The sequence below is a fragment of the Rhincodon typus genome, chromosome 23, assembly GCF_021869965.1.
Source record: "Rhincodon typus isolate 14 chromosome 23, sRhiTyp1.1, whole genome shotgun sequence".
Classification (NCBI taxonomy): Eukaryota; Metazoa; Chordata; class Chondrichthyes; order Orectolobiformes; family Rhincodontidae; genus Rhincodon; species Rhincodon typus.
In genome coordinates, this window is record NC_063354.1 from 561,543 (window position 1) to 578,170 (window position 16,628).

At 41.4% G+C, this 16,628-nt stretch overlaps 1 protein-coding gene across 4 annotated transcripts in view; it reads left to right on the forward strand.

Annotated features, from left to right (window-relative positions):
• Positions 1-11,820: 11,820 nt before the first annotated feature.
• rhot1b (ras homolog family member T1) overlaps positions 11,821-16,628 on the forward strand; it is a 55,903-nt gene continuing 51,095 nt past the window's right edge. For all 4 annotated transcript variants that reach the window (XM_020536671.2, XM_020536672.2, XM_020536673.2 and 1 more), the window contains exon 1: positions 11,821-11,876. In XM_020536671.2, coding sequence (XP_020392260.2) covers positions 11,844-11,876 — 33 coding nt within the window. In that variant the 5' untranslated portion in view covers positions 11,821-11,843. The remainder of the gene's footprint in view (positions 11,877-16,628) is intronic.

A 16,628-nucleotide genomic window follows, 5' to 3' on the forward strand; every position in this document is an offset into this window, starting at 1 on the left:
CAAAGGGAGGACGATACATGGTAATCAGCAGGACGTTTTCATTATCCATGTTTAACTTGAAGCCGTAAGACCTCACAAGTCTGGAGTCAATATGAGGAATCCCAGGTCAACTCTATCCTGACTGTATACCAATATGTCACTACCCCTGCTGGATCTGTCCTGCTGGTGGAACAGCACATGTGCAGGGATGGTAACGATGGTGTCTGTGACGTAGTCCTACTGTCAGAATCATACCTTGCAGACAATGTCAGGCTGTTGCTTGCTTATTCTGAGACAGCTCTCCCAATTTTGGCACTAGCCCCCAGATGTTAGTAAGGAGCACTTTGCAGGGTTGACAGGGCTGTTACTGCTGCTATCCCTTCTGGTGCATAGATTAATGCCAGGTGGTATGTCTGGTTTAGTTTCTTTGTTGAGACTTCACAGCAATTGATACAAATGAGTGGCTTGCTACGCCATTTCAGAGGGTAGTTGAGACTTGACCACATTGCTGTGGGTCAAGAGACAAATGTAGGCCAGACCAGGTGAGGATGACAGACTTCCTTCCCTGAAGGACATTAGTGAGCCAGATGTGGTTTTTCCAACAATCAACAAAGGTTTCGTGGTCATTAGTGGAATTTTAATTCCAGATCTATTTATTGAACTCCAATTCAACCATCTGTCATGGCAGGATTCGAACCCTTAGCTGAGTTCCTGGATTAATAGTCTAGTGATAATACCACTAAGCCATCACTTCCCCATTTAAAAGCAATTGGTTCAAGTCTAAGATAGCCCATTTGCTGAATTAATAATTGGCTACACAGATTTATTGTCATCACATTTTGTAACACTGCTACATATATAGGCATCTACTGTGTATCATCCACGGGTCAAAATAGCAAAGGACTCAACAGACTCCAATGGAACTTCATTGGTTATGTTTTCCCACGAAGAACCTTTTTTATTTGGTTACTGCTTACTGTTTGCCATTGTCCGGCACTTTTTAATTCAACATCATGCTTCCTTACTATCATCACCTTAAATTTGCAGCATATTCTTTGCGTTTAGGAAAACATCCTTGTCTGTAAGCTTGGAAAAATGAAAATAAATTTTAACATTTGGATGTCATTTTTGAAACTAGTATTGACTGCTACCCCCTATCCTTACCATCTAAATGCCCTTTCATAGCATCCCCTAGAATATACTTTTCAGAGAGTCTTAATATAGTGGATACAAATTGATGTTAGTAAACTGGTTAACTAGAAACTTAGAAAGTAGGTGTAGGCCATTTAGCCCTTTGAGCTGCACCACCATTCAATATGAACATAGCTGATTATGCAATCTCAGTATCCCATTCCTGCTTTCTCTCCATACCCCTTGGTCCCTTTGTCCACAAGGGCCTCATCTAGCTCCCTCTTGAATATATGTAAAGAACTGGCTCCAGCAGCTTCCAGTGGTCGGAAATTCCACAGGTTCACAACTCTGAATAGAATAGATCATAGAAGATCATAGATCATAGAATCCCTACAGTGTGGAAACAGGCCCTTCGGCCCAACGAGTCCACACCGACCTTCGCAGCGTCCCACCCAGACCCATCCTCCATAACCCACCTAATCTACACATCCCTGCACACTATGGGCAATTTAGCATGGCCAATCCACCTAGCCTGCATATCTTTGGACTTTTGGAGGAAACTGGAGCACCTGGAGGAAACCCACGCAGACACGGGGAGAATATGCAAACTCCACACAGACAGTTGCCCAAAGGTGGAATCGAACCCGGGTACCTGACGCTGTGAGGCAGCAGTGCTAACCACTGAGCCACTGTGCCGCCCCATGAGGGGAAACATCCTCTCGGCATTTACACTGTCAAGCCCCCTAAGAAATCTATATGTTTCAATGAGATTACCTCTCGTTCTTTTAAACTCCAATAAGTAGAGTCCCACTTGTCTAGTCTTTGCTCATAAGACTGTCCTTCATACTAGGGATCATCCTCGTGAACCTTCGTTGAACAGCCTCCAGTGAAATAATATATTTTTTAAAAAAGGGGATCAAACCTGTTCATGGTAATTCAGATGTGGTCTCACCGGCACTTTGAACATTTGTAGTAAGATTTTCCAACTGTTATACTTGAAGTAAGGACCAACATTCCATTAGCCTTCCTGATGGTCTGTTACACCTGTGTGCTAGCTTTGTGTTTTGTGCACAAATACCTCCAAGTTCTTTTTTTGTTGCAGTTTTCTGTAGTTTCTCCCCATTTCAATAATATACTGTTCTTTTGTTATCCCTTCCAAAATGAACAACTTTACATTTTCCTACATTATATTCCAGTTGCGAACTTTTTGCCCACTTACTTAACCTATCAATATCTTTCTGTAAACTGTTTGTATTCCTCTTGTAACTTGCCTTTCCATCTATTTTTGTGTCATCTGCAAATCTGACTACAGAACACTTGCTTCCTCCAAGTTATTCATATATATTGTAAACAGTTGCAGTCCCAGCACTGATCCCTGTGGAACCCCACTGGTCACAGGTCAGCAATCTAAAAATGAAACCCTTAAACACGGAGATAACAAGGTGTAGAGCTGGATGAACACAGCAGGCCAAGCGGCATCAGAGGAGCAGGAAAGCTGACATTTCAGGCCTAGACCTTTCTTCATTATCTCAGATTCTCTAGCATCTGCAGTTCCTACTATCTCTGAAACAATTTTAACCCTTAAACACATGTTGTTTTGTGCCCATTAGCCATTCTCTATCCATGTCAATATGCTGCCTCCAACATCCTGCGCTCTTAGTTTCTGACTTAATCCTTTGTAAGGTAACTTGTCGAACACCTTCTACAAGTCCAAATACAACACATTTACTGGTTCCCCTCTATCTACTCTGGTTGAGATTTTCTCAAAAAACTCTAATTAGTCAGACAATATTTCCTTTTCATGAAACCATGCTGGCTGTACTTGATTAGACTATGATTCTCCAAAACTTCTGCTATTACTTCCTTAGTAATTGATTCCAGCATCTTTCCAACAATAGATATTGGGCTATTCGGCCTGTGGCTACCAACTTTTTGCCTCCCTTTTTGAATAAGGATGTCAAAATGGCAGTTTTCCAATCCTCCAGTACTTGTCCAGAATCCAAGGTTTTTGGACAATTACAACCAATGCATCCACTGTCCGTAGGTCTCAACATCACAGATGTTAGTCTTAAGCCAATTCAATTCACAACATATAATTTTGAAAAAAGAATAGCTGAAGGCACTGGATAGTGCAAAGGCTATGGGACAAAACAATTTTCTGGAGGTAATAACGAAAACTAGAACTTCGAAAGTAGCCCCACCCTTTGATAAGCTATTCCAGTAAAGCTACAATGATGCCATGAACCAGACAAAGTAGAAAATTGCCCATTTATTGTTTGCAAAAAGCAGGACAATCCAACCTAGGCAGTTACCTCCCTATCAGTTAATTCTTGACTATCAGCAAAATGGTAGAAAGTGTTGTGGACTCAGAAATAACCAACTCACTGAAGCTCAGTTTTGGTTCCACCACAGACAATCAACTCCTGACTTTAAAATAGCCTTGTTGAATCATGGAAAAAGGGCTGAACTTAAGAGGTGACAATGGAGTAAATCCACGTGATATCATTGGCAGCATTTGCCGTAGTGTGGAATCAGGAGTCCAAGTGAAACCGGCCAGTGGGAATCGGGTGTAATACCTCACTCGTTGGAATCGTACCTACCATGAAAATGGAGTTCTGAGGAAGGGCCACCGGACCTGAAACGTTAACTCTGTTTTTTCCTTCAAAGATGCTGCCAGACCTGCTGGGCTTTTCCAGCAACTTTGTTTTTGTCCCTGATTTACAGCATCTGCAGTTCTTTTGGTTTTTATGAAAATGGATGCAGTTGTCAGAGGCCAATCATCCCAGCCTCAGGACTACTCTGCGGGCATTCCTTAGTGTAGATAATTTTAATCATCCTGTTCAGACATGTTATGACACACCTCCTGGAGCAGGAGGGACCTAAATGCAGGCCTACTAGCCCAGACACTACCACTGCATCACTACAGCCCTCCCCCATTTCTTAGTGTGGTATATTACACCCAACCATCTTCATCTGAGGAAGCAGCTGGGCAAAATTGACAGGGAGAGGAGCCAAGCAGGAAAGACATTGGAACAGCAACGGCAGGAGTTTCTAGGAGTAATTCAGGAGACACAGCAAAAATTCATTTTAGGAAAAAGAAGCATGGTACAGGGATGATGAGGCAATCATGGCTGACTAGGGAAGTCAGGCATAGCATAAAAGCAAAAGAGAAAGCATATAATGTGCTGGAGGGCAGTGAGAAACCAGAGGATTAGGAAGCTTACTATCAGAGGGTGACAAAAAAAGAAATAAGGAGGGAGAAGATTAAACATGAGGGTAAGCTAGCAGTAATGTAAGGGATGACTGTAAGAGTTTCTTTAGATATCTAAAGGGCAAAAGAGAAGCAAAAGTGGACTTTGGATCGCTGGAAAAGGACGCTGGAGAGATAGTAGTGGGGAACAAGGAAATGTCTGAGGAACTGAATAACTACTTTGCATCAGTCTTCACAGTAGAAGACACAAGTAAAGACCCAAAAATTTGAGATAATCAGAGGGCAGAGTTGAGTATGGTGGCCATCACCAAGGAGAAGGTGCTAGAAAAACTGAATAGCCTGCAGGTAGATAAATCATCTGGACCAAATGAACTAACTACACCCCAGAGTTCTTAAGGAGATAGTGGAGGCGTTAATGGTGATCTTTCAGGAATCGCTAGAGTCAGGACGGGTCCCAGAGGACTGGAAAATCGCTAACGTGACACCCTTATTTAAAAAGGGAGTAAGGCAAAAGAATGAAAATTACAGGCTGATTATCCTAACCTTGGTTGTGGGTAAGATTTTAGAGTCCATTGTGAAGGATGAGATTTCTGAATACTTGGAAGTGCATGACTTCATCAAGGGGAGGTCATGCCTGACAAATCTGTTAGAATTCTTTGAGGAAGTAACGAGCAGGTTAGACCAAGGAGAGCCAATGGATGTTAACTACGTGGGCTTCCACAAGGCCTTTGACAAGGTGCCGCACAGTAAGATAAGGGCCCATGGTGTTAGAGGCCAGATGCTAGCATGGATAGAAGATTGGCTCTCTGGCAGAAAACAGAGAGTGGGTTTAAAAGGGTCTTTCTCAGGATGGCGGCTGGTGACAAGTGGTGTTCCACCAGGGACCACAACTTTTCACTTTATACATTAATGATATAGATGAAGGAACTGAGGGCATTCTGGCTAAATTTGCAGACGATACCAGGATAGATAGAGGGACAGGTAGTACTGAGCATGCAGGGAGGCTGCAGAAGGATTTGGACAGGCTCGGAGAGTGGGCAAAGAAGTGGCAGATGGAATACAACGTGGGAAAATGTGAGGTCATGCACTTTGGTAAGAAGAATAGAGGTATGGACTATTTTCTAAATGAGGAGAAAATTCAGAAGTCTGAAGTGCAAAGAGACTTGGGAGTTCTAGTCCAGGATTCTGCCAAGATAAACTTGCAGGTTGAGTCAGTCGTTAGGGAGGCAAATGCAACTTTGGCATTTATTTTGAGAGGACTTGAATATAAAAGCAGGGATATACTACTGAGGCTCTGTAAGGCTCTGGTCAGGCCACGTTTGGAGTATTTTGCACAGTTTTGGGCCCCATATTTCAGAAAAGATATACTGGCCCTTGAGTGGGTTCAGAGGAGGTTCATGAGAATGGTCCCAGGAATGAAAAGCTTAACAAATGAGGAATGTTTGCAAACTCTAGGTGTATACTCAATGGAGTTTAGAAGGATGAGGGGGGATTTAATTGAAACTTACACAATACTGAATGACCTGGACAGAGTGGATGTTGGGAAGATGTTTCCATTGGTAGAAGAGAGTAGGACCCGAGGGCACAGCCTTAGAATAAAGGGACGACCTTTTAGAACAGAAATAAGGAGAAACTTCTTCAGCCAGAGAGTGGTTAATCAATGGAATTCACTGCCACACAAGGCTGTGGAGGCCATGTCATTGAGTATATTTAAGATGGAGATACATAGCTTCTTGATTGTCAAGGGAATCAACGATCATGGGGAGAAAGCAGGAGAATGGGCTTGAGAAACGTATCAGCCATGATTGAATGGCGGGGCAGATTTGATGAGCCAAATAGCCTAATTTCTGCTCCTATGTCTTTATGGTTTTATGGTCTTACTGCTTCGTCAATGACCTTCCTCTATTCATAAGGTCAAAAGTGAGAAAAACCTGCTGATGATTGCACAACATTCAGAATCGTTCACAATTCATAAAAAAAACAATCTGTACCCAAATACAGCAAGACCTGGACAACATCCAGGCATGGGTTGATAAGTGGCAAATAACATTTGAACCACACAAGTGCCTGATCACCTGATTTTAAAATTCTCAGCCTTGTTTTGAAATTAATCCATGGGTTTGCATTACCCTATGTCTGTAATCTCTTCCAGTCCTACAATCCAGTGAGATATCTGTACCTCTAATTCTAGCCTCTTGTGCATGCCTGAACTTAATTGCTCTACCATTTGTGGCAATAGTTTTCTAGACCTAGAGATTTGAAAGTTCTTCCCAACTGCTGTCATCCTTGCGTTTCCTCTGTTAAAACTCACCAGCCTTTATCGAAGGAAAAACTGCATTATGATTTCAAATTGATGTATCTGCTGAATATTTTCACTATTTTCTGTTTTTATTTTAGAATACCACATTATTTTTACAAAGTTTAGAAATATGAGCCAAAGGTCTTCATGTGGCTCAGGGTCATGCTTTTAATTATAATGCTCTCTGAAAAGCCTTGAAACAGTTAAATGTGCTAAATTCATATAAGTTAATGCTGTAGTGAATGCACAAACAAATCAATTGAGCAGCAAGCACCAATGAGTTGACATAGGAATAGAGAATGATAAAGCAATTACAATATGGAAAGAGGCCATTCATCCCAACAGATTTCAATTGGTATTTGTTCTTCATGTCAGTCATTGTCCTAATCCCACGTTTCCATACACCCTTATCCCTTTTCCCTCAAAGCCAACACCTTACATCCAATATACAGGAGACCTGCCAACAAATCAATTAGTTAATGGAGCAGCAGTAACAGTAATAGTTAGAGACACAGCAACAAATCAATAAACTGTTAACTGAACAGAACATACCAGCCAATTATTAAATGAATAGATCAACAGGCAATAGATGAATTGTGCAGTGGGCACCAAACAATTATTAACCGATATATATCATTGCGAACAGAGCTACTATGTGTAATTTACACTGATATTTCAAGACAATGAGGACTTTTAAGTTATTAGTCCAGTAATATTACTACAATACAATCATCCCCAATTAGATAATGCTTTTACATCCACTTGAGAGAAGATGGAGGCTTACTTCACCATCTCATCTAAAAACACAATATTGCACCGGAATGTAGCCTCGGGTTTTTTTTTTCGTGGTCTGTTCCTATTGCAAATATTAAATGATGCAGAGGGTGAAAATATTCCCAGCAAAATGCAACTGGCATCATGATCACTTAATTGAGATATAAGATGGACGTTATGTCTGCCCTTAAGAGGTGCAAAAATATAGTTAGATTAGGCGAGTGAGACGTTGCCTCAGCATACGAGATATATACCTGCCTTATGTTTTTGAGTTTGTACAAAACAGAAGTAGGTCACTTTTTATTAATTCTCAAGTCAGAAAATATTTCTTGAATTTTTAACGTTCACTTTCAAATATCATCTTTGATTAAAGAAATTATGAGAAAAAGAGACCTTTTATCATTTTTGCAACTTTGCAAATATTCCACAAGCTGCCTTTTTACAATTTCGATCAATGGTGGGAAATCTTTTGATTAACACACTTCTGTCATAGAACCTGAACAATGGGGTTCATTATGAACATTGATAGTAAGTGTTGTGGTTTTTCAACTATGTGATCATTGAATCAAAGATATTTTCCAGTAACAGCATTAGATAAGACTCAGGAGAGAAGTTCTTCCTCCTCTCAGTCTGAATGGCATACCCCTTGTTCTTAGACTGTGACCCCTAGTTCTGGAGTTCCCCAACATCGGGAACATTTTTCCTGCGTCTAGTTTGTCCAATCCCATCAGGACTTTTGTATGTCTATGTGCGATATCACCACCTCCCCCACCATTCTTCTAAATTCCAGCAACCACTCGATCCAGTCTTTCCTCGTACGCCAGTTCTGCCATCCCGGGAATCAGTCTAGTGAGCCTTTGCTGGACTTCCTCAATAGCAAGAATGTCTTTCCTCCGAAAAGAAGACAAAACTGCACACGATACTCAAAGTGTGGCCTCACCAAGGCCCTGTATAACTGCAGCAAAACATCCTTACTCCGATACTCAAAATTTGTTACTATGCAGGCCAGCATGCCATTAGATTTCCTCACTGCCTGCTGCACCTGCATGCCAACTTTCAGTGACTGTTCCACCACGACATCCAGGTCTCGTTGCACCTCACTTTCTCCTAAACTGCCACCATTCGGATAATAATCTGCCTTCCTGTTTTTGTGACCAAAGTGAATAACCTCACGTTTTTACAGTATTGCATTTGCCAAGTTTTTGCCTACTCAGTCACCTCAAATTCAGTAAGATGCTATGCTGTCTTTGTATCTTGGATTGACGTGTACCATCCTTCTGTCCTTGTACTTTGGAGTGCTGGAAAATAAGAATGAAAGCATGAGTTAATTTGCAAGCATTCCAAGGTGTCTGCTCTTTTCCTTTGTAGCCAACTACTGTTCCATGAATAATTTGTTCTTTGATTAATTAATGGCCCATTCCCTAATTTATGTAGGTACAGCAACAATTAAGTATTACTGACAGCTATTGGGATAAATTTTACTTGTTATTATCAACTTTTGCAATGTAAAATCACAGGTACGTTTACTCATTGCTTGACACAATTTGAAGCATGTACTTGAATGAAAGCAAAATACTGCAAATGCTGAAAATCTGAAATAAACATGAGGAATGCTGGAGAAATACCAACAGGTCTGGTAGCATGTATGGAAAGAGAAACAAGATCTCATGTTTTGAGTGTGGTATGACTCTAAAAATCTGAGTCAACCATTTGCTCTGGGTCTGGTGTTGCAGTGAAACCAGACCAGGTAAGGATGACAGATTTTCTTCCCTAAAGGACATCAGTGAACTAATTGGGTTTTAAGGCAATTAACAGTGGCTAAACAGTTGCAATTAGGTTAGATTTTAGTTTCAGACCTACTTGAATTCGATTTCATCATCTTTAGGGGGATTTGAGCTCACATCTCTAAAACAATAGCCTGGAGTCCTGTTATGTTTCCCCTTTCCTTCCAGATGACTCAAAAGCATGTAGGATATTTCATGTATCAACCTGTTCAGAGCCTAATGGAATATTTTAAAATTTATTTTACCTATTTTTCTAATCACCCTGTTCGGAGATGTTGTTACGTACATCTGGAGCATGTAGGATTGAACATGAGCCTCCTGGTTCAGGGGTAGGGATACTACCACTGCATCTCAAGAGCACCCTGCCAATGGTATTTTTTTTTTCAAATTTAATCTAGTTTTCTAATTGACCTGTTCAGAGATGTTATTACACATCTCTGGAGCAGGTGGGACATGAACCCAGGCCTCTCAGTTCAGGGTAGGGACACTACTACTGTGCCACAAGGGGTCCCAGATGAAAGAACTTGAGACAAAGGGTAAGTTCCCTGAGTCTGATGTGAATTGAACGTGCAACCTTCTGATCTAGAGTCAAATGTGCTACCGTTGCACCACAAGCCCAGCTCCGGATGTTATTTATGTCTGTGTCATCAATATTTTCCACCTGCAGCAAAGTTGGAGGGTAATTCAGTCAAGTAAACATCTATATCAGAACATGTCATTAGCAGCAAATCAGAGAGAGGAAATAACAGCCGTGATTGGAGCAGCTCCTTACTGAATCCACTGATTGTACTTGCAGCATTGACTTGTCTCTCATGATACCCTGTCCCCATCAACGTGGCACTGATTGCTGTCTCTCTCCCCCGTAATTAACTATTGGGTATTTTGAGGTGACTTAATCCCCTGCTCCTGTGAATTTTGCACATTGCTTAATGTGAATTTTTCTAACTGAATTACAAACCTTATGGTAATTTGGGAAGCTGAAAAATAGAATTGGTGTCTGTGTTTCTTTGTGGTACAGGCTGAGAATGAGAGGAGTGCAAAACCAAGGTATTACTGCATCAGTAACCCAGATTGACTATTCGATTATATAATTTTGCAGAGGTGGTTTTTAATTGTATTGGCATTAAAATTGATAATGGAAAAATTGATAGAAATGGTTGCAAGTGCAAGTTATTTTACGTTTTAGTACTTCATTGCATTTCATATGGGTGATTAAGACCAAATTTAGCCTTCAGGTGAAGTAGGGTTCAAGATGGAATGATATCGAGATAAAGGTGTATAAACATAATTGACAAATATCCCTGTTTTAAAATTATGCATTCAATTCCTATTTTAAAGTCTCCATTATAAATTCTTATTTTTACATTTATTATGAAAGCTTGTGGTGTAAACTTATGATTCTGTAATTATTGCTGTTCTTTGGTGTTTGCACTAATGCAGCTCCACTTGGTGGGTGAAAATGTGTAAAACAAATATTCACATTTCTACATCCTCTTTCCATTTTAGGACATGTCAAAACTTTTCATAGCCAGTGAAGTGCTGTTTTTCAAGTGTGGCATCTTTTGTAGTGTAGGAAACATTGTATCCAGATCTCTACTAGAGTTTGCTGATATATGTTTAGTATGCACAAAACTAGAATATTATAACAACTTTAGTTACAGCAGTCAGTGCCAAGTTCACTTAGATGTTGAAGTCTTGCACACAGCAAACTGCCACAAACTGATATTATCAGAAACAAAAATAGAGATTGGTGGAAAAGCTCAGTGGGTCTGGCAGCACCTGTGGAGAAAAATCTGTTAACGTTTCCAATTGAGTGACCCTTCTTCAGAACTCTGAGCAAGGGTCACTTGACCAGAAACGTTAGCTTTGATTTCTTTCCACAGATGCTGCCAGACCTTCTGAGCTTTTCCAGCAACCTCTAATTTACAGCATCTGCAGTTCTTTCGGTTTTTGTCTAATTATCATATTGGTATTTTCCAGTTTTTTTGAGGGACAGATATTGGCTGGGACACAGAGAAACATCCATGCTCTTTGAAAAAATGCCATGGATTATTTTCAATCCACTTTAGGGAGCAAACGGGGCCTCAGGTTTTGTTATCCAAAAAAAATTATGATAATTTCCAATAATCAGTTTTACAGGTATGCATAAAAGTTCTTATTAAAGATGTCCAGAACATAATTCATGGAAAAAATTGAGAGATTTTGAATATATTTGATGTTGGCAGCAGGCCCTATATTGCCTGAAACAAAGATCTGATTAATTCTCGAGTATGAGACACAAATCAGAATTTTGTTTGTAAGGGCTTTTTCAGTAAGGTCATACCTAATTCGTTGCATTTGTTTTTAACAGTACCATTCCAAACTTGTCTGCATTCAGTAATCTGAAAAAAACCTTCTTGGGCTAAAGGGGGCAACATATTTACTTCACTACTTTGATTAATAAATCCCAATTTCAATATTGTTGCACTAACATTCACATTTTTGCAAGAAGACATTAGTTCTATAATCTATAAAGTAGAAGGTCAATATGTACAATATTGTGTAATAGTAATAAATCCCAGATCTGCTGGTGAGCACCCTGATGTGTTATGAAAATGATTGTGAATCTCTGGTAAAACTGTTTGTTTTCTTTTGTATAGCTAAGGTTGGGAAGACATCTTTGATTATGTCTCTGGTCAGTGAAGAGTTTCCTGAAGAGGTAGGTGATCTATTCTTAAAAAGGGTTTCTTAGTTTTTCATTAATGTTTATCTCAGAGTAAGCAGATCAAAGAAGAAATTTAATCACAACTGTGGCGTTCTGTGAAATTAATTGTACTGAAGGCTTGTGCTCCAGAATTTGCTGCTGCCCTAGCCAAGCTGTTCCAGTACAGTTACAACCCTGACGTCTACCCGACAATGTGGAAAATTGCCCAGATATATCCTGTACACAAAGAGCAGGACAAATCTAACCTGGCCAATTACCAATCTACTTTTGATCATCAGTAAAGGCATCCTTAACAGTGCTATCAAGCAGCATGTGCTCAACAATGACCTGCTTAGTGACACCCAGTTTGGGTTCTGCCAGGGCCACTCAGCTCCTGACTTCATTATAGCCTTGATTCAAACATGAACAAAAGAGCTGGGGTGAGGTGAGAGTGACAGCCCTTGACATCAAGGCTGCATGTAACCGAGTGTGGCATATCAAAACTGGAATCAGTGGGTACTGGGGACAAATTCTCTGATGGTTGGAGTCATACCTGGCGCATAGGAAGATGATCGTGTTGTTGGAGGTCAGTTGTCTCACCTCCAGGACATCTCTGCATGAGTACCTCAGGGTAGTGTCCGAGATCCAACTATCTTCAGCTGCTTCATCAATGACCTTCCTTCATCATGAGATCAGAAGCGGGGATATTTGCCAATGAATTATTCAGCACCATTTGCAACTCCTCAGATACTGAAGCAGTCCATGTTCAAATGCAACAAGATCTGTGCGATATGCAGGCTTGAGCTGACAAGTGGCAAGTAACATTCGCACAATACAAATGCCAGGCCATGACCATCACCAATAAGAGACAATCTAACTATTACCCCTTGACATTCAATAGTGTTACCATCACTGAATCCCCCACTATCAGTCTCCTTTGACCAACATTTCAACTGGACTCACCACATAAACACTGGCTACAAGAGCAGGTCAGAGGTAGGAATACTGTAGCGAGTGACTCACCTTTTGACTCCCCAAAGCCTGTCCCCCATCTATAAGGAACAAGTTGAGTGTGATGGAATCCCCATTTGCCTGGATGGGGGCAGCTCCACCAACACTCTAGAAGCTTGACACCATCCAGGACAAAGCAGCCTGCATGATTGGCACCACATCCACAAGCATCCACTCCCTTCACCGTTGACACTCAGTAGCAGCAGTGTGTACTATCCGCAAGATGCACTACGGAAATTCACCAAAGATCCTCAGACAGCACCTTCCAAACCCATGACCACTTCCATCTAGAAGGACAAGGGCAGCAGGTACATGGGAACACCACCTCCTTCAAGTTCCCCTGCAAGTCACTCGCCATCCTGACTTGGAAATATATTGATGTTCCTTCACTGTCGCTGGGTCAGAGTCCTGGAATTCTCTCCCTAATGGCCTTATGAGTCAACCCACAACCAGTTGGGATCGGATGTTCTCCGGGAAATGCATGATAGAAATGTAGAGGTTGTTTAGGTTGCTACACATACTGGATAGGTTTCTCCCACTGAGGCAAGGAAGGGATGGTAAGGTGAAGGAGCCTTAGATGACAAGACACGTGGAACATCTAGTAAAATGAAGAAGAAAGCTTACTTAAGATTGAGGAAGCAAGGATCAGACAGGGCTCGAGAGGTCTACAAGGTAGCCAGGAAGGAACTGGAAAATGTACTTAGGAGAGCTAGAAGGGGATATGAAAAAACCTTGGCGGGTAGGATCAAGGAAAACCCCAAGGCATTCTATGCTTATGTGAGGAACAAGAGGATGGCCAGAGTGAGGGTAGGGCCACTCAGGGATAGTGGAGGCAACTTGTGCATGGAGTCATAGGAGGTAGGGGAGGTCCTTTAATGAATACTTTGCTTCAGTGTTCACCAGTGAGAGAGACCTTGATGTTTGTGAGGACAGCATGAAACAGGCTGATAAGCTCAAACAGGTTGATGTTAGGAAGGAGAATGTGCTAGAAATTTTGAAAAAAACATGAGGATAGATAGTCCCCTGGGCCAGACGGGATATACCTAAGGTTTCTACGGGACGCGAGGGAAGAGATTGCTGCAACTTTGGTGATGATCTTTGCGTCCTCACTGTCCACTGGAGTAGTACCAGATGACTGGAGGGTGGCAAATGTCATTCCCTTGTTCAAGAAAGGGAATAGGGATAATCCTAGGAAATATAGACTGGTCAGTCTTGCTTCTCTGGTGGGCAAATTATTGGAGAGGATTCTGAGAGATAGTATTTATGATTATTTGGGAAAGCACAGTTTGATTAGAAATAGTCAGCATGGCTTTGTGAGGGGCAGGTCATGCCTCACAAGCCTTATTGAATTCTTTGAGGATGTGACAAAACACATTGAAGGTGGAGCAGTGGATGTGGTGTATGTGGATTTTAGCAAGGCATTTGATAAGGTTCCCCATGCTAGGCTCATTCAGAAAGTAAGGAGGCATGGGATTCAGTGAAATTTGGCTGTCTGCATACAAACTGGCTGTACAATAGAAGACAGGGAGTGGTGGTAGATGGAAAGTATTCAGCCTGGAGCTCGGTGACTAGTGGCGTTCCACAGGGATCTGTTCTGGGACCTCTGCTCTTTGTGATCTTTATAAATGACATGAAGATTGGAGGAGTTGTGGACAGCGTGGTGGGCTGTTGTAGGTTGCAACGGAACATTGACAGGATGCAGAGCTGGGCAAAGAAGTGGCAGATGGAATTCAACACAGAAAGGTGTGAAGTGATTGGTTTTGGAAGGTCAAATTTGAATGCAGAATACAGGGTTAATGGCAGGATTCTCGGCAGTGTGGAGGAACAGAGGGATCTTGGGGTCCACGTCCATAGATCCCTCAAAGTTGCTACCCAAGTTGATAGGGTTTTAAAGAAGGTGTAAGGTGTGTTGGCTTTCATTGGCAGGAGAATTGAGTTTAACAGCCGAGGTTATGCTGCAGCTCTATAAAACCCTGGTTAGCCCACACTTGGAATGTTGTGTTCAGTTCTGGTCACCTCATTATAGGAAGGATGTCGAAGCTTTAGAGAGGGTGCAGAGGAGATTTACCAGGATACTGCCTGGACTGAAGGACAGGTCTTATGAGGAAAGGTTGAGGGAGCTAGGGCTTTTTTAATTGAACGAAGAAGAATGAGAGGTGACTTGATTGAGGTGTACAAGATGATGAGAGGCATAGATACAGCGATAGCCAGAGACTTTTTCCCACGGCAGAAATGACTATTACGAGGGGGCATAATTTTAAGGTGATTGGAGGAAGGTATAGGGGAGATGTCAGAGGTAGGGTCTTCACACAGACTGGTGGGCGTGTGGAATGCGCTGCTGGCAATGGTAGTGGAGTCAGATACTTTTAAGCGACTCTTGGGTAGGCACATGGAGGATAGTAAAATGTAGGGTATGCAGGGTAGTTTGATCTTAGTTGGATAATAGGTCGGCACAACATCATGGGCTGTCCTGTTCTATGTTCTTAGGTGGACTGCAACGGTTCAAAAAGGCAGCTCACCAGTACCTTCTCAAGGGCAACTGGAGATGGACAATAAATGCTGGCCAGCCAGCAACACCCACACCCACTTCCCACAAATGAATTTTAAAAAATTGTGTTAGCATATACCCTTGGAGTATGGAGAAGTATAACCTGCTAACTGTGCTTATTGCATGTTTATTTTTTAAATTTGCACTACAGTTAGTTGTCTGACTGTTTTTTCAAAATCTCTTGCTTTTCCTGTTTCTGTAATTCTGTGTCTTTAGGTTGTTCCGCTTTTATTTAATTTCCTAAATGACCTCCTCCCAATTGCTTCTCTGCCAATTCCTTTCTGTGACTGCTTTTGTACACAAGGTTCAATGCAATATATCTTTAGAATACACAAATCTGGAAAATATAACACCGTTTAGTTACAACACTCAGTGCCAACACTATTTAGATGCTGGAGTCTTTTAAATTTGAAAAAAAAAACTTGTTAGAAATAATCAGGTCCAGCAGTATCTGGGCAATTATAAACAGATTATGTTTGAATCTGTTGTGGGTTACCCACAACTGGAAAACAATTCAGAAAGGCAAGCTATCCTAAAACAGTTTACTGAATCGGTAATGCAAATTCCAATATTCTGGGGCTATGGATTTGAGTCCCACCATGGTGAGATTTTCAGTACTGAGGGAATATTGAATGGTGAGATTTGAACTTAGCATAAAACTGGAGTAAAAAGCTAACCAAATGGTAGCCATTGTCAGTTGTCATAAAAACCCAGTTTATCTTTTTGTCTACTTCAGAAAATAGAAGGGGCATTGGTTAACACCCCATATGAAAGCCAATACTCAGCACAATATTCCGTCAGTACTGCATTGAGGTGTCATCTTAAATCATAGTGATCAAATCTCTGACCTGGGATTTGAACCCGAACCACCTCATTGGGGCCGGTTAGCTCAATTGACTGGATTACTGGTTAGCATGCAGAGTAATACAGTGCAAGTTTAATTCCCAAACCGGCTGAGGTTACCACGAGGATTCTCCTTCTCATGCCTGAGGCATGGTGACCTTTGGGTTAAACCACCACCAGCCATTGCTGTAGAATGAGAGAGCAGCACTGTGGTCTTTCGGGGACTGTGGTAATTTTACCTTATTTAGGCGTGAGTGCTAGCAATTGAACCTACAGCTGACACAGAAAGTATCTTGGAAACGATATTATCTTGGAGTGAAATATTATTTAGATGTTTTCAGTATTGAAACCACTTACTGTACCAA